General features: G+C 49.8%; 1 protein-coding gene across 26 annotated transcripts in view; it reads right to left on the bottom strand.

Annotated features, from left to right (window-relative positions):
* Positions 1-26956, bottom strand: part of NRXN2 (neurexin 2) — a 2524532-nt gene that overhangs the window by 425107 nt on the left and 2072469 nt on the right. For all 26 annotated transcript variants that reach the window (XM_069645062.1, XM_069645065.1, XM_069645068.1 and 23 more), the window contains one exon: positions 22601-22782. In XM_069645062.1, the coding sequence (XP_069501163.1) occupies positions 22601-22782 (182 nt within the window). The remainder of the gene's footprint in view (positions 1-22600; positions 22783-26956) is intronic.

Below are 26956 nucleotides of genomic sequence, written 5' to 3'. Positions count from 1 at the left end.
AGTTTTCTCATTTTCGTTATAACAAATTCGAGGACGCAACATACTGCGCAAATGGCCTACACAGCCTTTTTCTGCTTTCACATTGCATGTATGCATGCATTTGGCATTTGTTTCGTGATGTGTGTGTGTGTGTGCGGTTGTGTGTGGGTGCAGAGGAGAGTGGGTGGGAGCGCAGAGAATCCTAGAAGTGTGGCCAGATTGTGTGTGTGTGCATGTTTTCGTGTGAGGGGGCGACCTCCGCGTAGGACCACGTCACGTCATTAGTAAGCTGCGCCTGCGTGCAGAAGGTGTGGGGGATACAGCCACGAGGGCGCCAAAGCTGTGGGCGTTGTGTGTGAGCGTACAGTGGAAGGGGGGTGACCACGTACATGAAGTGTGTTCATGGAAGGTGACCAGTTGAATGTGTGCCGGCGGGGGTCCCATCTGTTTTACATGCGCAAGGCCTAGGTTCCTATTGAGTGTGGTTGTGGGAGTCGCCCGTCAGTCTTTGTTTTGTAGGGCGGCGCGTACCGCTTCTCCGCAGCCTACACACTTGTTAGGAAAAGATTTGTTTTCCATGGCACCAATAACCAAATGATTTACGCCGATTAGAAATTGCTGGCCGGGCTTCTGCTCTCCCTGAAACGGACTCAGAAAGTAGAAAAATCAGCATTTTTCGAAACCAATCAATAATTCATCGTCTTATAGGAGTGATTAATGACAATCACTGCAGCCCACACTGCTGAAGAGGAACTGGTCCAGCATCCATCACTGGGCCGATCTGCCTGCCTGCCTGCCCACCTGCGGGGACAAGCAGCCTGGGCCGGAGAGCGGACCACCTCCCCATGCTGCAGAAGACAGACCCTTGCCATCTGCTGCTGAAGTATGGGGGCTTTGCGATTGGAACCATCAACTACCATGCCACGAACACTGCTAGTGAAGGAAGGACCAGCGCGTTCTAAATCCGGTCCTCAAGAGCCCCGACCACTCCATGTTTTCGAGATAACCTCTGACAATTTAAGTGACGGCATATCACAGTTCAAATGCTAATTGTGTCGATAATATGAAAAAAAAAAACATGAAGTGGATGTAGCTCCTGTGAACTGAACTCAGACACCCCCGTGGACTAACTAGAGAATCAATAGCTCTGCTTCCCACCTTTTCCGCTGGGGAATCGTTCACCCGGTAATAGAAAGCATCGCCTATCCCGGTTACTCCTGGCAAGGGCGGCCCCACCCCTAAAACTCCAGACACAAAAGCCGCTCTTGGGAAATCCCAGATCACCTCTCTAACTGCATCAGGGCTCTATTTGAGTGATGCCATCCCTGCCCTCACACAACACGCATAAGAACATGGCTTCACCTGGCCTTCACCTTGCCAGGTCGACCCTGGAATCTATCCCTGAGAACGGCTACAAGCCTGGGCATTAGCCACAGCAAGGCACGGTACAGGGAATACCGTACCCATGGTTCCCTCAAAGACTTCCAGGCTTCCACTGGAGATCCATCGCAGCTCCATCAGCATACTTCATCCAATCGGCAGGTGGTGTAAGAACTCAACGCGCTCCTCACAGAGTAAGGTGACTAGATGACGCCATGTCATGGAGGACACCACTCTTTGAAATCACAGCCCTTCCTCCCTTAACTGCCGGGCTATTATGCAAGTCTATGCAAAAAGGACAAGCATACTCGTCCTTGGCAATTACCTACAGGATTCTCGGAGTTGACTTTTTGCTTGATCTAATTGGACGAAAGTCTCGGACTACAGTGGTTTGTAAAGGGGAGAACATAGAGCCCTAGTTATGAAGACCAACATAAGGCAAAGGATATGAGACGGCCCTGTGCGACGTGGCTATCTATCTTAGATCGCCTCCCTGGCAAGCACAAAACTCCAGATACCTTGGACTGTTCTTCAACGGGCCCCACACCTGCTTGTAACGGCGCCCCATCCCAAATCACACACACTTGGGTCGATTGGTGGGAGTGGAGCATGGATGTTTTCAAACAGGACCTACATCCCCCATCAATGGCATTAGCCCAACCGGATAGCTGGGAACGATGCACCCTGAATAACCATCGAACACCACATAAAAAGAAAGGTATGCACTCATTAACTGCATTATTCATTAAGGAGCTCCTATTTTGCTTGTTCAATCCATATTCCTCTTACGAGGTATTGTTACGCAGCTCCCATTCCCAGATGAGTTCGGTTTGTAATATATAAGACACAACATTCAATACATACAGTTATTAATATAATTTCTAGGACCATAGGGGCAAAAAAAACAAGCACAAACAACCATACACGACTGCCTTCCTGGACCTTTTTCCTGCTTGGGAGGTAAGGGCAGTCAGGTTAACAAACATCTCCTTCCCCACCTCTGTGTGTTCAGCGCAGGTTATTAAATCCTGCAGTAAAACCATCCGCCTGCGAAACAGCAGAGAGTAAATCTGCAGACCTTGGTGCGTGATTCAGTCCGTTCCCCCCAATCACCGCCTCCCGCACCCCGCGGACTGGGATATGCTGATGGCTCTACATGCCAACGAGCCCAGCACGCAGCTCCCCGGCAGACGTGCAGGCACACATGACTGGAGAATCACTCGCCTAACTGTCTGTGGACTGATTCCTCTATTCATAACAGGTCATGAAAGCCAGCAGGAGCCTCGCATGAGGCCGGCGAACGGCTGGCGAGGACCAGAGGATCCTGGGTCCTCACTTGTCTTACGGCCGCGTCTCACGCTCAACATCTTGAGATCATTTCTAGAGAGTCGTCTGCTAGAGGAGGGTGCCCTGAACTGTTCAAGTGTCCTGAAGTTGATCTACAGACTTCATGGTATAGTTGGAATGCGGTTGATCGATGTTATCTGACCTTCTCATTCCCCGATAACTCCCTGTTTGCAGCATGAAGACTGGGGTGCAAGCTCTCTGTTTCAAATTTAGAGATAGCCGTTTCCTGCTTGTTCTGCCAGTTCCTTCTCATGCCTTTAGCGTTCATGTATGTGCATTTACAGCCGCCATTGCCCCACTAACTGATTCCAAAAAACAGTCCTGATTCCCTATCAGGCTTTCTCTGCTGCAGGAGATTTTATCAATCCTCGTCTGATCTGTACCTGTTTCAGTGAGCTATCTTTCACCAATACATACATACATGCCACCCATCATCTCAGGTGTGTGGAACCTTTAACCCAGGGTTGTCTAATTGCAGGGCTCGAGAGCTGGTATTCTGAGGGTTTCCAGGATATCCCTCATTAATATTCTTGAGAAAAAATGTGCATATATTTAGAACCATTGTATGGCAATTTATCTCATGAATTTTAATGAGGGGTATCCTGAAAACCTGACACGGATCCAGCCCTCGAGGCCTGGAGTTGGACAACCCTGCTTTAACCACATTCACAAACTGCACACTACAAGAGTGGCACAGAACGATCCCCGCAAATGTACCAATCTCTACAGTGTTCTCCATCGCAGCTCCGCCATTGGTTACATTCCCTAAGACCACAGCACACTCTCTGTGATGCCACTGGGAGGTCTCACATTGATAGGCAGCTGCCTAGTCCACTTGAAAGCATTTCCTACTCCAGTTGTTGCAGGCTTAGAAGCCACACCCACATGAAGTGCATAGGAACTCAGTCCTTCTTCTCTGCCTATGAAACCTTTGGGATCTCAGCAGCCCTTGACCATTCTGACCTGCTCCGGGCAGTGCTCAGCATCCGCCCAGCACTACCTCCTGGTTTTCTCTTAGTTTGTCTGCCGGGGTCACTATCCCCGTTTCTTCCAGTTTCCATGGAACCGACAAACTTTAAAGCGCCCCATTTCTGCCAAATGTCTGTTCATCTCATGTAACCGTATGGCATTGAGAAATGAGAGATTATCAATTTGTAGAAATCTTGTGGCGCTCCGTCTCTCATTAAAATGCTCTGAACGAAAGGAGACATTTCGTAAATGGCCCTCTGTGGGGAAAGCGAAACAGGGGTGCAATGGAGCGTCCCCGGGACTTTATTCTCTGGGTTGGAGGCCGTTCACTGTGAAAATCGAGTAAAACATGTTGCGGAAAAAGCTTCGGCAGATGGAGAACAGCCCTACATCACAAGATTTTTTTTACGGGTGGAACTAAAATGTAAGGCCGCTTTTTAGTTTTGTTATTAGATGGCACTTTAGCACCACCTGTAAAGCTGAAACGATTGGTATTGAAGACCAGGTAGGAGGAAATTGGATGGGAGTAGGAACACAAAGCCAGTGGCTGTTGCTTGGCATTTTTATCGACCCACTGAATGCCCATGGCCAGGCTAATACCTGAGGTCATTTCCACCCACTACCGCCATCTCTGCCCAAAAACACATCTTCCCGGGATCTTTTTGAGCTAGCTCTGTCATGCAGTAACATCAAGCTATGGGATTTGATCAGCTGCCAGAGTTATTTATAAGCAGTCTTCTTAAAATTAATGGCTGGAAATGAGCTGCTGGTGTAATAACAATGTCTAAACCAAGTGTGCTTCAGCTGCATGATGTTTAAGCAATATGTGTGCCCTCACACATGCTCCTTTCATTGGATTCCTGCTAAAACAGAAATTGACCAATCCACCACTTTTGGCATAGGCATTTGTCAGAGACTGCCAAAACACACCCAGGTACACCATTTGCCCGGTGTTGGCATCCTATGGCCAGGTAACATTATTATGTCTGTGCTTGGCGAATGCCTACCGCATGCCGCACAAAAGCCAAACTCTTGTCTTTGTCAGTTCTTGTTTAAAGATGTACCCCTAATTAGAGGGTACTCTATAAGTTTCTGAGGCAATGGACTTCACTTTTAGGTGTTTTCTCTGAAGGATGCCCTTCCCTTTTTGCCCAAAGATATCAATCCTTCCCTTTCCTGCATTATAACATGTATAAAAACTTCAGGGGACTTTCAAAGCAATGGCAGCCCTGGCGCCTAGCATGGCCAGTGGCTTGGGAGGCGTGCCGGTGTGACCAAGAGTGAGGATCATCTAAAGAGGAGAAGATCATCCTAGTGCCGAGGGGAAGGGTGACGTCACTGTGTATCAGGGGTGTTACTAGGTCTGGAAAAGATCCGGGGCTATGCTCACTTTGGGACTGTCGGGACTGGGGGCTAGCTAGCCTTTTTGGATGTAACCCCGGAGCTTCTATCCGGGGATACAACCAAAGGACACGGGGCTATAGCCCCCTAAACTCCCCCTACCAATGCCTCTGCCGTGTATTAATTTTCTTGTCTTTTATCTCTAGAAGACACTCTGCGGCAGGGGGAGTGACCCCTGAGCCACCTGGCCGGGGGAATGCCACCAGTAAAAGCTGGGGTGCTATGTGTAGGTGGGGCTAAAGGGATGGATCGTATAGGGTACTACCCGCAGGCTGTACAGAAGGCCGACGAGGAGTGCAGTGGTGTGGTGGACAGCCCAACAAGAAGGGGCATGCAAGGAATGACTGGGAAGCTTCTGCCACGGGCACCTGTTGAATTTGTCGGATCATGGTGTCGGATTTTAGTTGGTCTCTGAAAGACGATCATAAGTACCGTGCAGGAAAGGGGGGAGTGCCCCTGACCGGTAGGCCAGTGGCCCTGTGGCGGTAGGTTGTGGCACATTGCCCTGAGTTATGGGCTTGACCATTTGGGTCACTGGAGGGGAAATGTATTGCTGACTGATGTTATGTTCAACGTTGAGTGGGGAAGGGTGAGGTGTCATGCAGGGGCTCACTGATCATTTCTCACCCATCCGTGCAAAGGGGGGGTTCGGGTATGAGGGTCTGGCCGGTTAAGGGGAGTCACACTTTTCCCTCAGGGCCTTTTCCAGAGTGTGGTGGGTTATGACACTCCCACCCACCAATGCTAAGTAGGTAATTGATGATGTAATAATGATTTAACTGATGACGTGATATATGACGAATAATGAAGTAACCGTTTTATGATGTTATTATGTATGGCTCTGTTGCATTTTGGGTGATGTAAGAAATATACTAAACTGAGGCCTATTGCCTGCCAATGAATATCTGTGACTGGTGTCTCTCACTGGCCCTGCCGCCTGCGTTGCCTAATGTTTACCTCCAAGTTTTGGGTGGAGGTGAACATTTTGAGTCAAGTGTTTGAGGTATATTACCTTATAATCAGGTGGTCTTTACTATCCAAAGTATTAGAATAGGAAACACCAAATAGGCTATAATATGGCAAGTGGTAAAAACATGTGGTAACCACAGAAAACAGATGGTTTTTATGATAACCCCACAAAAATCTTGATTTTTTTTATACCCAAAACAGGGGCATCATTTTATCCTTGAAAAGAATACTGCCTTTATAAACTATACTTAAATGTGCTAATCCCCTAAATAAGCGCACAGTACTAAACGTGACAGAGACACTGTACAATAATGCAACAATTATAAACTATTATTTATTAACAACCAAAAAAGGGCACAGCATAAAACGTGGCCACTACTGCCATACTTATATTGCAAGCTTACGTGTAGCCATGTAAAAAACATGGAAATTGATCAATCTGGGCACTAATCTTAAATGTATCGATACCCAAAACAGGGGAACCGTATTACATTTGAACACTTACATTTGGGATATAAGGCAAATAATCTTCTGCGCATTAATATCCCAAAACAAGGGCACAGTATTAAAAGTGACAGGGACACTGCCCAATCATACTATGACCATAAACGAATGTTCTATGCATTAACCCACACAGTATTAAACCTGAGGACTAATGTCATGTTTATATTCAAATCTTACATGAAAAATAGGGGCACTGGATTAATTTTGGGAGTAATCCTAAAATTATAAACTAATGTTATATGTATTGGCTTCCCAAAATGGCCTATAGCCTAGAAAAATGGGCACCACGTTACATTTGAGCACCAACATTAGGGATGTATGGCAGATAATCTTCAATACACTCATTCTCAAAACGGACACTATATGTGAGCACTCACATTACAGTTGTAAGCCAATCCTAAATGCTTTAAATACCCAAAACAGGGACACTGTATTGAACTCGAGTAATAGTCCTACAGTAGTGGTAAACCCAGTGTTTCCTTGCGTGGTTAGGTTATGGCCCTAAGCCACCAATGGCGGGGCGGCAGATACCTCCCTGCATCCACGGCTGAGTATTCCCGCCCTTGTGCACTCATATGAGCGCACCCTGCTTTGCAGGAGCGGCTACGCATGCGTGGGTTGTCATAGAAAGGGACTGCGTCAGTGCTTTCAACTTTTTTTTTAATGAAAGCTGCCTCGAGCCTCCGGGGGCCCCCGACAACTGCGCAGGTTGGCAATCAGCAGGCGTATAACACAGCCATATATTAATTTACATATTTCATTCTGTGGCTTTAAATGTGTGCTGTGCAGCGCTCGTCTTACAAGCCATGTTTGCTGGAGCCCTTCCAGCTGTCGCTTCCCTCAGAGTATACAGAAGTGTTAGACCCTTGCTGCCTTTTAACACCCGTTCTTCCACATCAGCCACTTGCGGACAAAGGAGTTATAGCTTTTCAGTGGGCATTTACGGTTTTAAGCTCCATGCTGGATTGCAGTCCTGTGATAATCGGCGGCTATTAACCTGGTCTTTGTCACCATTGTAATGCATGCATCCGACTCTTTTTGCTCTAATCAAGGGGTGGGGGGCAACCATCATGTTGAAATGGGCCCCCACACATCTTCAGCCAGACCTGGTCATAGATCAGTCAGTCACTGCAGAGAGTGCTAGCATGTAAAGGGTGAGTTCAATTTATTTTCTGGTAACAGGTGGACATAGGCTGTTTGGACAGTGGTGTGCACTCGCCTTCTATTTTGAAATTTTAAATGAAATTGAATGATGGTAGCTCAACTCCGGAAAATGTGTGGGGTTAATCTGTACACATTTTCCTATGTTCACTACAAGTAATACACATAGACCTGTGTACTCTGGGTGGACACAGCCTACAGGCACAGTCCCGCCTGTCAGATTTTGTTGTGTTATGACAGCCAGGAGTAAACCATGTCATTTAAGAAGGGGTAGGGCCCAACCTTCCCCCTGCCGTGGCCAGCCTGATTTACTAACAAAGGCTCCATTGATCTGCCCTGACCTTTTGTTGAGCCATGTATTTGGTGGCAGCATTCACATACTAATCTGAGTTTCATTCAAACAGACCCCATGGGGCCTGGCTGCAGAGGCTAACAAAGGAGACAGGCAACCCCCAACACCCTTTCATATGTACTGTGTCAAACTGATGGCAGCTCCTGCCTTCAGTATCGATTGACTTGGATATGTCATGCCTGGGACTGCATATTTACAGTAATCATCCCTGCAGGGAGACCCCATTCAGAAGCTAAGAGTATGTGGTTTGACAGAGACAGAAAGTCTGGTCTCACCGCAGCTTCAAGGGAGATCTGCCACTTTAATCAGGAACCACAGAGAGCTCAATTAACCAGAGAGACCCTTTGATCCCCAACAGACAGGAAGATATGTGGGACTTAGTATTATATGTTTTCACCCCTTTTCTGTTGCATAGCACTCAGGTTATGGCCTCATGCATATTGGAGATTGTTGGTGGGAACCCAGGATTGGTTCATTATGGTAGGCTTAGCCTACACCAATCACTGTGGCCCATTTGGCTTTAAAAGGGGACTGAGCCCATGTTTTGGGTAGATAATCTGAAGACGTCGCAAGGAGTAACAAGAAGAAATCATTTGGACACTGGCTGAAGGTACAGTCTGCCTTACAGCTTCGGCCAGTGAAGGAAGGCCAGGATTTCCAAAGAGGGACGCAAGATCCCTCCCCTAAACATCTCTCAGGGAACAGAGGGAGATACTGAACCCAGAGGACCCTCTAGCAGCTCCAGAACCAATACCCAGCCAGCACACACCGTGCCCTGCTTGGCTCTGCAGCAAGCTTCCTGAGTGGGAAGTGCCAGAGGGTCTCTGAAGCAAATCAAGGACAAGGCCGTTGCCTGCAACACTCTCCTCAGCTTTGGACCGTCTGCCTTAAAGGACGACACGAGCCCAGTTAAGAAGCTAGGCATCGACAAGCATCAACCAGTGTCTAGCTTAAAGGACATTTTCGAGCCAGTCGAGCCCCTCGAGCTGCAACCTACTGCACTGCTGACTGTTGTCACGCTGCAGTCGCTAACGTCATTCGAAATGCCTCGACTAATGCGTCATAGCCACCAACCAGCATTGAGAAAACGGTGCCTGACCTCGAGCCACTTTGTAGGCCAGCCTGCAGCTGTCTGTCCAGCCTCACTCACCGAACTGCCTGCCGCCTGATACCCGCAGCTGTCTCCCATCTTGAACTCTTGCAGGAGCTGCAAAACACCCTGAACCGACTCGACCCTGTTGAGCACCAAGAACTTCTACAAGCACAAAGTACACTGTGGTTCTATCCTGCTGTTCCTTCTCCAAAGGCCCCTAGTGACATTTCATGACTCATTGCTCCCTTTGTGCTGAAACAAAGTATCCTTGAACTAGTGTGATTAATTACTTTACGACTACCCTCCTGTCAGTATTCAGAGTGCATCACTTTTCCTTCTTGAAACTGTCTGTCCTCTGCATCCCTTTACAGGGTGGGTTGTATTTTGTAGTGTGCTAGAACTGTTTGTTGAATAATAATAAAGTAGATATTGCTATACAACCTTGACTGGACACTCACTTTTATCATTGGGTAATAATTGTATTTTCGCTGTGTTGCAACTAACCAATGATCCATGACCTTGCGGAGATAAGCCTGTTGTTCCGTCCACATTACCAAAATTGGACAAGGAGCTTTATCATTTGCTTGTGTTTCCAATCTGTTCGGATCCCTTCTGGTGTACTAGAGGTGTGGGGCTGATTAATGGTTTAAAAACCAATATTCATCCCTGGACCGCTGATGCCCCGAAGTTGAGTCGTCACAGTGCCATGCCGAAACACAGAGTTTGGTCAGAATCAATGGCATTGAAAGGGCAGTGAAGTGTTCAGCTGGGCATCAAATGTGGGTAAAGCCCCGTGGAAGCAATATATTGGCACGGTTGGTTCACTGACCCCACAGACACTCCTAGATACTTTACTGTGGTATTGAATGTGGCATTAACAGCCATGTACACCCCCACCCTAACCCCTGCCTAGGGAGTTAACGCCATTAGCACCTAGAGGCTTTCGTCACAAGAAGACCACCGTTTTTTTAGGGGGAAACACGTAGTGCAATTTGATTGTTTCCAATTCCCCTTAAAAAAACCTACCACCCTAAGAGGGCCACCGAAGAAAAAGAAAAGGGGTATTATCTCTTTTCTATGTTTACTGCGGGCGGCGGAGAGCAGAGTAGGCATTGCACAGAAGCGGGAAGATGCAGGAGGAAGGTAAGTGTAGGGATGTCTGTGGGTGGAATGGAGGTGTGCGGGATGGGGGGGACATGTGACCCAGTACACGGAAAGAAAATGGCGGACATGGGGGACAGGAGGAAGAGGATGTGGATTGCGAGCTGCCACTGGTTGTTCACGCCTGAGTTTTGCACATCCTGATTGGCACTTGGCTCCCACTGGGTGCTAATGCAGGCTTAGAATGGGCTGATAGAAGATACTCGTTGCTAGGCTGTCTTCTGGGAAACCACAAAGGCATCAGCTCCACTCCTACCTCACGAACCTGACCAAGATGCGTTTTCTTGGCCAAATAACATGATCCACACGACCCTCAAAACCTCCCCCCCACGTCCCTCTGCCCGCCCTGTCTGCTAAATTTTGGAGTATCAAGGAATGGACTATCATGCAGCATTAAAGGTTGTATGAAAAATGGACGTGCACAGCAAGTGTGTGGAGTTCAAAATGGAACCTAAGATGGCAGCCCGCCCATGCAGTCTAGAAGAGCGGGCTCAGCTGGGGTCTGTGGGATGGTAAGTGCTCACAGGTACTGGCCTGGCAGTGATATCACTGGAAACGTGAACATGCAGCTCCAAGGTGATGAGGACAGTAGTGGGCTGGAGTCAAAAAGAAAAAACACTGCTCATTTGCCGCTCCGCATTCAATTAAATCGAGGTCCGCCCCCCCTCCATCGACCCCCCGCAGCACTAAACCATATGCGGGGCCCGAGCTTCAATGTGCGCAGTTGGAGGCTCGGCTAGAAGGCGAGAAAGGAGGCGAGCCAGCCCCTGAAAGCCCCAGCAAACCCAGAATCGGTTTCCTGTCATCCGGCTTTCCAGGGCCAGAGACAGGCCGGTGATTTACCGGGGCTGCAGCTTTCCCAGCAGCCGGGGAGATGCAGGGAAGGGGGCGGGGGGCAGCGCAGGGCCCGGATGCTGACAGCCCTTCGGGGTTTCTGTGCCACCACAGCTCATCCTTCAATACACAGCAATAAAATCGATCATGGAGGCCGGACAACACGGGCGTAACAGAGAGATACAAGCTCGGGGGAGAGGCGAGAGTGACAGCAACACGCGTCCCACCGGCAGCGGCGCTGACCCGACGCAGGCCTGCCTGTCTAAAGACGACTTGGGTAGCCCCAGCCTGAAGCGGGCGGGGGCACGAGAGAGATCAATCCAAGAAAGAGGCACTGTGGCTGGCACCGTCGGACCGGGCCCTAAAATTGCTTCGGGCACCAATGAAAAAGTGGCCCACCGTTGCAAATGGCAATTCATTCCTTTTGTGACAGACGGTATGAATAGCACCCGAGGGGGAGTTTTTTAAAAATCAAATGTGATGCAAATTGAGCAATTTAAAGAAGATTTATTCAGCAACACTGGCCAAATCTACTAGCCTCATATTGAAGCAACTCATCAAACTGGCCCACACTGTCCCAAAAAGTGGCCCACTTTGACCAAAAACAAACTGGGTCACACTCGCGTTTTGTGTTTTTGGTTCGGGCATTGCCCTATAGGCCAGTAAGAGCCTTGTGGCTGGTAACTGCTCATCTATCAGAGAGAGGAGCCGCGAGAAGGCGCAAGAGGGCACAGTGCCAAGGCACACGAGGGCCCAGTGCGGCTGCCCTAACGGGGCAGCCCAAGGGAGGCCGGGGAGCAGCCCAACATAGAAAGTAGCGCAGCACGAGCCACTGAAAAGGCCCCAAGATGAGAGTGTAAGTGGGACAGCAGCGTTTTTCATTCTCAGGGGATAACTCCAAAAGGGGGCCACAGTGATGGGCAGCCTTCATCCTTCCAAAAGGACAGCCAGAGGAACAGAGCCTGGTGTGGGTGGAGCAGCGTGCAGTTTCTACAAGGAGGGCTCCCTATCACCATACAAGGGGTCCCCCACCAGATCCGGCTCAAGGGGCGATCAAGTGGTGCAGTGGCACAGGGTCGCTGCAGCAAGAAGGGCGCGCCAGCTCACGCAGTGTAAAGTGTAATGTAAAGTACACGCCACTTTACATTGTGTGATCTGGATGCACCCTTTATCTGCAGAGCCCCGATGTAAAGTGTCAGTCAATGGGCCTCATTACAGGTCGGGCGGTCCGGAATTAACAGTGGCGGTAAACCCGCCGCCACTGTTAATTCCGGACTGCCCGATCCCGAGACCTGCAGGCGGGAGGTGATGTTCCCGCCAGGTCTGACCTGGCGGGTTTAACACCGCCCGCCTGCAGGCGGACGTGGAAACACCGGCACCATCACGAGATGGTGCCAGAGTTTCCACTTCCCCATTCCCATTGAGTCCTATGTGACTCAATGGGAATGGGGATTAACACCATTCCGCCTCCGTGACTCCCGGGACACCGAGGGTGTAATGCCCTGGTAATTCCGGGAGTCACGGAGGCGCAATGGTAATACGAGTCCGGCGGTAACCAGGCGGTTTTACCGCCTCGGTTACCGCCGGACTCGTAATGAGGCCCAATGACTTTCTATTGGTGAGTGACTAATAGAAAGTAATTGACTGACACTTTACATGACAGTGAGGGACAGAGGCGCGACGCCAGCACCTAGTCAAGAATCACGCTGTGACTTTGCATTCTGGTATTTGGAGTCTAGGGGTAGAGGGGGGGCACCCAAAAATCACATACTGGGTGCGGCTAGACCTGGGCCCGGCACTGTCCTCCACCACCAGCAGGGGAAGCAGCCGACATACCATGAGCCACCATTAAGCGGCCAAACCCCAATGTTAGTATTGTGGTGTGTGTGGCTTGGTATCATGGTGGCATTGTCCCGCATTAATCACGCAGGCACACAGACCCACAACCACACATGCACACAATGTTCCTCTTTAGGTGATAGTACATAGAGGGGTGATAGAGTGTTCTTTGCTGCTGCTGCAGATGACGCACCACCTGGGTAGTAGCCGGGGGCTGGAGCTTCATTCGACAACATCTGCGGAAGCTGCACACAGCCCTGGGTCCCGGATAAGACTGAGTGTGAGCGGGGCTGCAGTTAGCTTCGTGTGGAGGGGCCCAATCAATTTCTGCTCAACAAGCCCTGATATGTGAGCCTCACTCAGTGTGTGTGTGTGCGGCGCAGGCAGTGTGTGGCTTGTGTGCAGCATGCAGCTTCCTAAGATAGCCCAGAACCTCCAAGGATAGTCTAAAACAATCCTCCCACGTGCAGAGTGCATGCTGCCTCCTAAATAGTGGAAGAGGCTGCTCCAATAGCCCACAATGGCCCATATCCTGAGATGGGTCATGCAAGGTTGCCAAGACCGTTACTGAGAACGTCCAAGCCCTGCCAACACCCCACATAGAGCATTTAGAAAAGGAAGTGGGCATGAGCTGCCTCTAGGTACACCGGACCTCAAAAGGGTGCAAGTGATGGCACATACTAGACTGTGCAGGCGCGCACCACTATGCTTTCCATGGCAGCCACCATGCAGGAAACATTGCAGAATGGGGCTCTAACTAAATTGATTTGGACACAGAACATACATCATGGGCTGATATCTGAAGCTGTCTTGTCCCACAGAAATGGCTACACCTGTCAAGCAAGGTGTAGCCATTGGGGTTTGTGAAACTGCCATCTACATAGGGTTTTGAGGGAGTCACCGGTTGGCCCTCTTTGCCCTTTGATAGAGTTACCTTCATTTTGCAGAACACATTAGTAGCCGGTGAAAGGAACCCAGGTCCTGGGAATCTGGCAGCGAGTCTGGGATTCCAGTGAAAGAGCATTTAATTTGGGGACTGTTTCCTGATGTACAGACCCCATACTATATAATTAGCTGGATGTTTTTTTTTACCCCTAATGAAACTCATTCAAAACCATGGACTGACCGCCTACAACTACGCAGACGATACCCAACTCATCTTCAAGATAACCTCCGTCCAAGACCCAAACAACACCCAAAACAAATGCCTCACGGAAATATACACCTGGATGACAGACAACAATCTCAAGCTAAATCTGACCAAAACCGAAATAATTATCTCCCTTCCAGAAGACAATACACCGACATACCTGAGCTGGCCACCATGCATGGAAACCCAACCAGAGACATTGTCAGCGATAAAAAACCTGGGAATCCTCATGGACAATGTACTCTCTATAGAACCACACGTCTGTGCAATAGCAACAAAAATGCTTCCAAGTCCTGTGACTAATAAGAGGGATACTGCCCTACCCCAACTTCCCACTCAGAACACCTTGCAATCAACTCCTCGGGGCTATTGAGACCAGGCTACGCAAACACCCTCTACCTTGGAATTCCAGAACACCTCACAAAAAAACAACAGTTGCAAACGACTGCAGCAAGACTACTCCTGAGACTAAATAGAAGACACCACATCACACCAGCCCTGAGAAGCCTACACTGGCTACCAGTAAAAAATCACAATAACTTTAAAGCCCTCTGCATCACCCACAAATCACTACATGGACAAGAGATGAATTTCTCCAAATTAAAATCAATCGCTACCAATCCGGAAGGAGTCTAGAGCAATGATGACCAAATAGAAATGACACACTATGAGGAAAGGAGATTCGGAAGGAGCTGCATTCTCCTATTTGATAGCCAAACTGTGCAGCTCGGTACCGAAGGAAATAAGAATAGTGGAAGACGACCTAACTTTCAGAAAATGACTGAAAACCTGGATATTCAACTCATGGAGAGAAGTATAAAAATGTGCTCCCCCAAAAACCATACTCTGAGACCAAAGCAAACATGGGACAATATGGATAGAAGAACCAGCAATAAAACAACCACACCCCCAGAGCCAAACAGAAAACAACTAACCACCCCCTCCTCTTCTCCACGCCTGCATACCTCTCATCCACTACACATGCCCAAAATGGCCCGCAAAACTACACACAAACAAGCCACACACACCCACTTCTAATCATGCCACAAGACCAAACAGTTGCAAACAACCCAGACACTGGACACAACAAGCCCAGTGCACACAACAAAGCACATCCAGAAAGCTGACACGCACAGACACCAGTTTCTCCTGGTTCTGCACTTAACAGATGAGCACAACCTCTATCCTATCCCTCTCTCGCTCACTAACCAACCCCACACACTTTCTTACAGAGTCACGTGAGCACCTAGAGACCATGCAAATGGTAGCAGTGTGCGGGACAAATCATCATAACATCTAAGGGGAAATTGGGCTCAAAGGCGCATTCCCACTGATGGTAAATATTGAAGCAAGAAAACCTGATGCAGGGCCCAGGTTATAGCATGAGGGCCTTAACTCCAGATCAGGTTTTATTGCTATTAGCACTAAGTGTTGTAATCTGAAAATCCAGGGCGCGGACTGCAATGTGATTTTGTTTAAATGAACGGGACACACTCGCAGTGTCCCGTTCATTCAAACAAAATACTCGCCAAACATGGCCGTTGTGGAGATGGAATGCAGAGCCCCTCTTCAATTTCCATGGCGGCCGCAGGGGAACGCAGCAGTGGTGGCGCAGGGGTGCGGGATAGGGCAGGGGCTGGAGAACAGAGGGCAGCGGAGGCTGGGAGGAAGATGGCAGGGCAGGAGATCACCCATCAGGTTGCTCAGAATGCGGGCTTGGATCGTGTGATTCAGGCCGCAATCCGAGCGATTGGATTGGCCTGATCCCTCAGCCTGCGTGCTGAAACGAAGAATGGTTTGACGTGTTCCCTTCCTGGCATTAGTCACTGCTTCCTGTATGGTGCTGGCGACCCATACTTGATTAGGTACACTCATCTCCTGACGCTTCTCAAGCTACAGGGCAGGCTGACCTGTGATATTTGGGGAGTGGCCTCTGCTGCTCTGCAACTGTACCCAGGCAGATGTTGACATTACCCTGCAACGGTACACACTGCAACTATCCCATTACACTGTAATTACGGTTCCATGTAATAATGTCCCTGCAAAAATGTCTTCTGGCAAAAAAGTCGCCATTTCTTGCAGGCACATTATTACATTGAACACGCAGGGGACACCCCTGTAGCCCCCAATTTTTTTTTAACGGGACATCCACGCAACCCGTCTCCATACATAATGCCACCATATACAATGTCGCCAATGGCTTTTCCCGGTGACATTATGTATGGGGACGTTATGTATGGGGACATTATGTATGGGGACATTATGTATGGGGACGTTATTAGCTGATACCGTAATTACTGCACTGCAACTGCCCCATTGCACTGCAGCTACTACCCCCAATGGAATTTCCCTCTTTGCAACAGGCCCCCCTGCAAAAGTCCTGTTACATTGCGACTGTCCTCATCACCCTAAGCTGTTACAAATGCACTACAATTGTCCTGTTGTACTGCAGCTGTGCCCAATGCAATTGTCCCATTGCATTTCACATATCTTCACTGCAGTTACATTTCATTATATTGTCTATATCCTAATTGGATCACACATACCCTGACTGTACCACAACGGTTTCCACTGCACCAACACTGTCCCCGTTTCTACAAGGTGTGCATCACAGTGCTGTTGTCCCTGTTGGGCAGGTGATCAGGCGACTGCACTACAAGTGCTCATTTGGCAAGCAGCTACTAATGACACTGGACTTGTGGCAACCCACTGCGGTATCCCAAATTGCTCCCCCAGTACACCTCAAATGTCCCCCCTGCACAAATGCCATTTCTACAAATGCCCCCACTAGTATACCTGTTTCAACTGCACGTCCCCGATTGCAGTGCAACTGTCAGCGTTCTCTCGACTGAACAATAGCTGCGCCCAGTGTCATGTATTGCTCACAATTGTCCCGCAAATGTTGCCAGTGTAGTCTACTGGCCTTTCCAGCCCTGCATCCATCCACCCCGAATCACAGCTGACTTCGTATGCCCCTCCCATAACAGCCCCACAATGGCCGAGCAATTGCCACCACTGAAGCGGCCTTTCCTGTACTGCAGCCGAGTCCAGTGGAATTGCCTGTGCTTCCCTATAATCGCCACAGATAACCGCATCTGCGCAAACAGCACGGTGCTGCATTCACACTAAGCACACTGCACTGCAGCTTTCTCCAATGCCCTGCAACTGCCACAACTGCGTTGCAACTGTTCCCGAAATGGCACTGCAAAAGTAAGAATGTCTCTCTTTATCGACCCCCCGCAGCTAACCCCACTGCACGGCAACTGCCCCACTGCAATGGAGCTTTCTCCACGTGCACTGCACTTGCCCCAAGTGTACTGCAACTCTCTCCACTGGAAACGTCCACACGCGTACCTGCTGCCACCGTTATGTAAGGGCCTCGAGCGGCACAGCACTGCGACTGTCGCAATTATAAGAGCCCCCCCTGGACTGCAGCATTTCCCGCTGCCACGTTCATTATGGCACTGCAACTGCACTACCATATTCCCAGGGTACCGTCCATGGTACACCACTGCTCTACACATGCGCAACTTTCCTCAGTGAAATCCACATGTTCGCGCTGCATTGCAACTACCCCTTGCGGCAAACCAAAAATAGCAACTTTTCTAACTGCACTGCCATGTGTTCTCCCTTTAATAATGAATGCGTCTGTTTCCAGCGCAATGCAAATGCGTTGTTGCGACACTAGATATTTCACGCGCGCCATCAGCATTTCAATGTCAATGCTTTTCGGAGAAACTGCATGCATTAACAGGCTGGGTTGCACTGATGCAGCAAACATTACTCTGCGACCAGGAGCAACACGATGCATCCATCTTCATTTCAAAACCCTCCATCTCTAGCTGCAGGATGTACCCGGGCCTCTCCTCAAGCAGCAAGCAGTTCTAGAACAACTCTTGGCACTTCCCGTGATGGCTTCCCATTCCACTCCAGCGAGTGATTCAGATCCCACGCCAGTGAATGATTCCCACCCCTCTGCAGTGAGTGATTTCCAACACACTGCAGCGAGGGATTCAGATCCCACAGCAGTGAGTGATTCCCATCCCAGTACAGTGAGTGATTCCCACCACACTACAGCGAGTGATTCCCACCCCGCTGCATTGAGTGATTTCCACCACACTGCAGCGAGGGATTCAGATCCCACAGCAGTGAGTGATTGCCATCCCAGAACAGTGAGTGATTGCCATTCCACTGCAGCGAGTGATTCAGATCCCACAACAGTGAGTGATTCCCATCCCAGAACAGTGAGTGATTCCCACCCCACTGCAGCAAGTGATTCCCACCCCACTACAGTGAGTGATTCCCACCCCGCTGCATTGAGTGATTTCCACCACACTGCAGCGAGGGATTCAGATCCCACAGCAGTGAGTGATTGCCATCCCAGAACAGTGAGTGATTCCCACCCCACTGCAGCGAGTGATTCCCACCCCACTGCAGCGAGTGATTCCCACCCGCTGCATTGAGTGATTTCCAACACACTGCAGTGAGGGATTCAGATCCTACACCAGTGAGTGATTCCCATCCCAGAACAGTGAGTGATTAACATTCCACTGCAGCAAGTGATTCAGATCTCACAACAGTGAGTGATTCCATCCCACAGTAGTGAGTGATTCCCACCCCACTGCAGTGAGTGATTTCCACCACACTGCAGCGAGGGATTCAGATCCTACACCAGTGAGTGATTCCCATCCCAGAACAGTGAGTGATTCCCATCCCACAGCAGTGAGTGATTCCCACCCCCCTGCAGCGGGGGATTCAGATCCCACACCAGTGACTGATTGCCATTCCACAGCAGTGAGTGATTACCATCCCACAGCAGTGATTGATTTTCAACACACTGCAGCGTGGGATTCAGATCCCACGCCAGTAAGTGATTCCATCCCACAGCAGTGAGTGATTACCATCCCACAGCAGTGATTGATTTTCAACACACTGCAGCGTGGGATTCAGATCCCACGCCAGTAAGTGATTCCATCCCACAGCAGTGAGTGATTACCATCCCACAGCAGTGATTGATTTTCAACACACTGCAGTGAGGGATTCAGATCCCACGCCAGTGAGTGATTCCATCCCACAGCAGTGAGTGATTCCCACCACACTGCAGCAAGAGATTCATATCCCACACCAGTGAGTGATTTCCATCCCACAGCAGTGAGTGATTTCCACCACACTGCAGCAAGGGATTCAGATCCCACGCCAGTAAGTGATTCCACTTACTGTTAAATGGCGTGCTTCAGGTTCATCCTCTGACAAACTCGCCTGCTGCAAAGACAATACCGGCTCTCGGTCCTCACCAAGAAGAGAGCTCACATCCAAGCCCGCATCTCTGCGGCATCTAACAACTCGGCTGAACTCTTTAAAATCTGCAAGGAACTGGTCAATCCTGCCGCAGTCTCTACCCCTCCTGTCCCTTCCCAGGCCCTCTGCGTGGCACTGGCTTCTCACTTCATTTAAAAAACTCAGGACATCCTGTCCTCACTCTCCTCCTACAGCCTCCCTCCTCCTATCCTATTCCCTGCTCTTCCTCTGGCCCTTCTGCAGCCAACCCCCCCTCCTTCTCTGCCTTTCCCCTTTTCTCTGCTGACAAGGTTTCCAGACAAGTCCGATATATGAAAGTCTTGTCGAAACATGTTCACCCGTGTTCCTCCAAAACTATCAAGGACCACATCGACTCCCTGGCTCCTGCCCTGGCTGACTTCTGCAATCACTCCTTAGCCACTGGAGTCTTCCCATCCCCCCTTAAGCACTCCCATGTGCACCCTCTTCTTAAGAAACCCTCTTCCGACCCCTCCTGCCCAACTAACTATCGCCCAATCTCCATCACTCCCTTTCTGGGCAAGCTCCTGGAGAAACTGGCCATCTCTCAGCTTTATCTCCACACTGAATCTGTGGGTTGTCTTCATGACCATCAGTCTGGCTTCAGAGCTGCCAGAAGCACGGAAACTGCTCTCCTGAACATCCATGAAGACCTGCTCTCCAACCTTGACTCTAACACTCCGTGTGTTCTCATCTTGCTTGATATCTCTTCTGCCTTTGACACTATCAACCATGCAATCCTGCTCAACCGTCTCCGTGATAACTTGGGTATCACTGGTCAGGCTCTGGTGTGGCTGACTTCTTTCCTCTCCAATCGACCCTCCCAGGACCAACTTGGGTCCTTCCTCTCTGACATCTTTTTCTCTACCTGTGGTGTCCCCCAGGGATCTAACCTCTCTCCCTGGCTGTTCAACCAATATCTGGCACTCCTTGCCTCCCGCATTTCCGCTCTCTGCCCCAACTTTCAGTGCTATGCGGATGATACCCAGCTCATTTTCAGGCTATCCTCGGCCTCCTCCTCTCCCTTCCCTCATCTCTGACTGTCTGCTATCCAGGAGTGGTGTGCCTCCAATGACCTCTGCCTTAATGCCAGTAAGACTGAGATTCTACTCATCGGCACACCCACTCCCTCCTTCCCTGCAGCTCTCTGGCCGGCCTCTCTTGGCCCTCTTCCTGCTCCTACCTGCAAGGCAAAAAACTTCGGGGTCATCTTCGACTCCACACTCTCCTTCTCTTCTCACATTTCTGACGTCCCAAAGAAGTCAAACTACGAGCTGCACCTCCTCAGAGGTATTCTTCCTTTCCTCTCCTTCCCCCAGAAACTCACTGTCTCCAGAGCCCTGGTTCTCTCTAAGCTGGACTACTGTAACAGCCTCTATCTAAATCTGCCTGCCTCTACTCTCCGCCCTCTGCAACTCATCCAGCACAGGACTGCAAGACTTGTCCTTGGCCTCAAGCCCAGAGACCGTATCTCTCCAGGACTGAAATCTCTTTACTGGCTCCGAGTGGCTGCGAGGATTAAGTTCAAAACCCTCTGCATTGTCCACAAGGCCTTCTGGGGCCCAGAGCCGAAATACCTTCAACTCTCTCACCCTAAATATCTTCCTTCTCGAGCTCTTCGCTCATCCGCCTCCAACTCCCTCAGGGTCAACCGCTTCTCCAAGCAACGAGTTGGGGGTAGATCTCTCTCCGCGGCAGGGGCCTCCCTCTGGAACTGCCTTCCTGCCTCCCTGAAACTTGGGGAGAACCATCTCCAGTTCCGGAAGCACCTCAAAACCTTGTTTGCTTCTGCTTTCTCTTCCCCTCTCCCCTGCTAACTTCCTGATTGAAACTGCACTGAATCTGCACTGGGCCACTCTCACTGATTTCGGTCCCTGGCCCAGCCACTTGCCCCCGGCACTGCCTCCCTGGCAACCCCTGCACCGCGGGACTGTCTCTGTATCCCTACAGCCCCCCTCCCAGCACTTTGTCTGCACTTACCTTGCACTTGCCACCAGCTGGCCCTTTATTTATTTTTATCTTATTATTCTACTATCCCACGTACTGCACTTTCGCCTCTCCCTTGCCCCTCGCACTTTTCCTTCCCCTCTTCCCACGGACTTGCGCGATCTGAATGACACCTGGCCTAGTAGGATCGTTGTCTGTCCTCCCTTTGTTCCCCTCCCTTGCCTCTTCGCACCTTGAAACACTTGTGTATAGGCGCGTTATAAATGCCATATCATCCCACAGCAGTGAGTGATTCTCATCCGACAGCAGTGAGTGATTTCCAACACACTGCAGCAAGGGATTCAGATCCCACGCCAGTGAGTGATTCCATCCCACAGCAGTGAGTGATTACCATCCCACAGCAGTGAGTGATTTCCAACACACTGCAGCGAGGGATTCAGATATCACACCAGTGAGTGATTCCCAAACCACTCACCCCACTTAGGGAGTGATTTATATCCTACAGCAGTGATGACCATCCCACCTCAGTGAGTGATTCCCATGCCACCTCAGTGAGTGATTCCCATCCTACAGCAGTGAATCCCACCCACATGCAGTGAATGAATCCGATTCTATTGCAGTGAGTGATTCCCATCCCGAGGCATTGAGTGAGTCCTATACCACTGCAAAGTGGTTCCCATCCAATGGAAAAGAATGAGCATGTGACTACATTTGCAGCTGAATGCATCAACTTGCATTCTACTTTAACAACTAGCAATTAATGGAAGCATTTTACATTACACTGCAACACATATACATTTCACTGGAGTGATGATTTGTAAGCCACTGGAATTATTCGAATTTTCCCAGCACATAATATCGCGCTGCAGGGTTTCACATGTCATTGCAAGAGTTCACTTCTCACTGCATCTATTTGCATGCCATTGCAAAGCGTCACATTTAACTACAGCAGTTCACATTTCAGTACAGCGGTTTTCATTTCACTGCAAAAGATCATATCAATGGCACTGGTTGCAACTCTGTCAGTTCGACTGCAGTGATTCGCCTTTCAGTGGAAAATTGACATTTCACAACAACGGCCTGGACTTTACCAGCATGCTGTGCTTTTCACTGCAGCAACGAACTAGAGTAAGACTGCACAGCCAGTGTAAGGACCGGCACCTCGCCCCCACCCCAGAGAAAGGAAAGCGGTGCTTACTATCTGTAGCTGCAGGTAGTCGCCCAGCCCCGAAGCACTGTCCACTCGCACCAGGATGGCATCTTTTTGCTGCGTGCTAAAGCCCACAGCCAGGCGGTCCGCACGTGTGCTCGGCCGGTCGTTGGGGGGCCAGGTGTAGGTGATGAGCGCCCCTCCCTTTCCAAAGATGTATGTCGTACCAGCTGAAGGGAGAAGAAAGAGATGGCAAGGGTGAGTGCCATGAACCAGGCCAGGTGAGCACAAGGTGATGGTCAGGAGCCTGCAATAAACGCACAGGCAAACTTCAGGACATGGCAATATACGCAAAAGTAAACTCTTCAGTTCAAACTAAAGGCAAACCCCAGCCTCTCCATGACATTACATGCCCTAAAAGGGTGATATTCGGGGCAGGGCAATATACGCAACAGCAAGAACTAAAGACACACCCCAACCTCTCTGTGACATGCACTAAAAAGGTGGTCTTCAGGGCAGGGCATGGCAATATACGCAAAAGCAAGAACTAAAGACACACCCCAACCTCTCTGTGACATGCACTAAAAAGGTGGTCTTCAGGGCAGGGCATGGCAATATACGCAAAAGCAAGAACTAAAGACACACCCCAACCTCTCTGTGACATGCACTAAAAAGGTGGTCTTCAGGGCAGGGAAGGGCAATATACGCAAAAGCAAGAACTAAAGACACACCCCAACCTCTCTGTGACATGCACTAAAAAGGTGGTCTTCAGGGCAGGGCATGGCAATATACGCAAAAGCAAGAACTAAAGACACACCCCAACCTCTCTGTGACATGCACTAAAAAGGTGGTCTTCAGGGCAGGGCATGGCAATATACGCAAAAGCAAGAACTAAAGACACACCCCAACCTCTCTGTGACATGCACTAAAAAGGTGGTCTTCAGGGCAGGGAAGGGCAATATACGCAAAAGCAAGAACTAAAGACACACACCAACCTCTCTGTGACATGCACTAAAAAGGTGGTCTTCAGGGCAGGGCATGGCAATATACGCAAAAGCAAGAACTAAAGACACACCCCAACCTCTCTGTGACATGCACTAAAAAGGTGGTCTTCAGGGCAGGGCATGGCAATATACGCAAAAGCAAGAACTAAAGACACACCCCAACCTCTCTGTGACATGCACTAAAAAGGTGGTCTTCAGGGCAGGGCATGGCAATATACGCAAAAGCAAGAACTAAAGACACACCCCAACCTCTCTGTGACATGCACTAAAAAGGTGGTCTTCAGGGCAGGGCATGGCAATATACGCAAAAGCAAAATCTTCGCTCTGAAGACATTTACCAACCCAGATACCTCAGGGCTAGGTGCGCTCTACAAATGCCAACATATATAAATAAATAAAACTCTCCATGATATGCTCTAAAAAGGTGATCTGCAGCGCAGGGTATGGCAATACATGCAAACACAAACTCTTCACTTCGATCTTAAGACATATCCCAACCTCTCTCCATGCTATGCACTAAAAAGGTGATTTTCAGGGCAGGACATGGCAATCAACATACAGCAAGAACTGAAGACACATCCCAACCTGTTTGTGACATGCATTGTAAGATATGCAATCCTGCAGCTAACTCAAGTGGCTGTTGGAGAAGACTATCTACTCTAATGGGCCACCAGTCTACCCTTTGCACTCATCTCCAAGCACTGGAAGGGCCCTGTACTCTTATTGGTCAAAACAACTGCTTGCACCATATCTGGGAGCAACACTGTTTCCATTTCTTAGGAACGTGTAGAGTGGTGGAAAAACTGCAAGCCTATGCTGTTTTCAGGACAGGGCAAATAGAGACTGTCACTGATGAAATCATCATCACACACAAATTCCTCTACCAGATGGATCTCTGCCCTTCTAATAAATTGGCCCGCATATGTGCCCAGAAAGAAGCCCCATGGGTCGCCACTGTAGGCCGGAGGAGCTTGCTCTGATGTAATGTCGTTTGTAGGGTTGGTTGTATTTTGTAGCCTAGGGTAATAAGTGTATTTTTGCTGTGTTTCAACTAACCACCGATTCACGACCTTGCAGAGATAAGCCTGCCATTCCATCCATGTTACCAAAATTGGACAAGGAGGTTTATAATTGGCTTGCTATTCCAATCTGTTTGGATCCCTTCTGGAGTACTAGAGGTGTGGGGCTGATTGGTGGCTTAGAAACTGAAATTCACGCCTGGACCACTGGTGCCCCGGACGTTGATTCATGACACTGCCTGTGCCAGGCTATCACCATGGAAGGAGGTCCTGGCTAGCTAAGATGACATTGACTTGCTCTATGTGTCAGGACTGCTAATGGCAACTCGTGTATTCTGCAGCCTTTATACGAAGGCTGGAATGTTACCCCGCTTTATTTCTGTTTGAGGTCCGTCCACGTGCCTCGTTTATAAAACTTGCAAGTTTGGAGCTCTACTGTTCTCTTCTGGCCCCTGTATCGTGTCGCCTGTTCCCCTTACCACTGTTACCCAGGCTTCTTCCTACTGCGAGTAACCAGAGAGATTGAAACTTCTATAATGAAGTGGCAACAAGCTCATTTACCCCTAAAAAGTTGGTGTTATTTGGCTAGTCCCTGCTCGCAAACCTTGGAATCATGTGATCCCAGTAAGCCAACCGCAGAGTGCAAGCGTTAGGAGGACGAAAGCAAGCTCGTGCTCTCCTCGTGGAAGATCACGTGGTGCTACCTTCTGCTGCAGCTCACTCATGCAGCCATCAGCATCAAGATGCCGCTACACGCGGCTGCTGGGCTTCTACACGACACACAGGCCCGCAGGTGCGCACGCGCATGAGCCGGCACTGTGGCCTCGGGCCTGGGCACGAGCTTGAAGGCCACCTGAAGCAGGCCGCAGTCTCCGGGTGAGTGGTGAGTAGCAGTGAGTACCAGCAAAGAAAGGCGCGCATCCCGGAACAAAGCAAAGGCGTCGAAGTCAATGCGAGGCCCGAGCGGCGATGGCGCAGTACACAGCTGCCTGCGACGGCCGATATAAGACACGCTGACGCACACCAACAGATTGCATAAGGCAATGCTGCTTTGCAGAGGTAATTGAATCAATTAGCAATTAAATATTGTCGCAAATAATAATAAAAAAAGGGGGGGACTGGTCCCTTGATGTGCGTCCATTGCAGCGGCAGCTCGCCTCGGCGCCGCTCTGAGAATTCTCTTATCGATGAGCCCCTTAATTAATTAATGGACGTGATAAGAAGCGAAGCTGGGGAGACCGGCACACAATCACGGCGCCCCCTCCCACCACAAACACACATGCACACTTCCTCGGAGACGGGAGGGAGGGAAAGTGGGGGTAAGGTGGGGGGAGAGGAAAGACGATACAGGGGAAGATAGGAAGAGGGAAAACAACATGTAAGAGGAAAAGACAGGCTGGAGGGCGGGTCCACTCAAGTAGGGGGGCAAGAGGGGGGAGAGTGGGACAGAGGGAAAGGAAGGGCAAAAGAGAGAGGGGGCGTGTGCAAGAGGGGAGCGGAAAATATGAATGCAGAGGACAGGATAGAAAGCACCAGTAGGAAGAGAGGGGAATGTGGGAGAAATGGGGAGGAGCGGACAGGCAGAGAGACACAGAGAGAGCACAGCCATTTGGGAGGGAAATAGCGGGGCACAGGGAAAGGGGGACCACAGAGAGAATGTGAGTGTGCAAGTGGGGAGTGGGATCGATGAATGCAAAAGACAGGATACAACGTGTGTAACGGAAGAGAGGCAGATGGGAAGCAGAGGCGCGCAGGAGAGAAAGAGGGACAGGCAGAGAGAGCAGAGCCGTGTCGGAGGGAAATAGTGGGGAACAGGGAAAGGGGGAGCACAAGAGAGAGGAAGAGAGCACAAGAGGGGAGCTGGAGAGATGAATCTAGAAGACAGGATATAACGTGTGAAAAGGAAGGAAAGCAGGGAAGGCGGGTAGAGAGGACAGAGCCATGCAAAAGAGAAACAGTGGGTACAGGGAAGGGGCGAGCACAAGAGAGAACCAGAGAGTTCTAGAGAGTTCCAGAGAGGAGCAGGAGAGCAGAAGACTGGATAGGAAGTGTGGAAAGAAAAATGGAGAATGTGGGAGAAAAAGGGAGAGGGCAGAGAAGGAGAGACAACTGGAGAGAGCAGAACCATGAGGGAGGGGGAGGAGCTAAGTGGGGTGAGAGCAGCACAGCTGAACAGGTAGAGAGGGAGTGAAGATAGAAGGAGAGAGAGGGAGAAAGTGCAAATGAAGAACAATAGAAGAGTGAAAGCCAGGAAGGGAAGGAGAAAGAAGAGATCCAGGGGAGACAAACAGGAGCACACGCAAGTAAGTGGGGCGGGGCGGAATGTAGAGGGGAAAGGGAAGCGAATGGAGAAAAGAAAGTGAGGGATGAACAGAGGCCAA

Source organism: Ambystoma mexicanum, chromosome 2p (assembly GCF_040938575.1).
Source record: "Ambystoma mexicanum isolate Mex_15411 chromosome 2p, UKY_AmexF1_1, whole genome shotgun sequence".
Lineage (NCBI taxonomy): Eukaryota > Metazoa > Chordata > Amphibia > Caudata > Ambystomatidae > Ambystoma > Ambystoma mexicanum.
The sequence above is the reverse complement of the archived record's forward strand: the minus strand, read 5'-3'. Positions and strand labels throughout refer to the sequence as shown.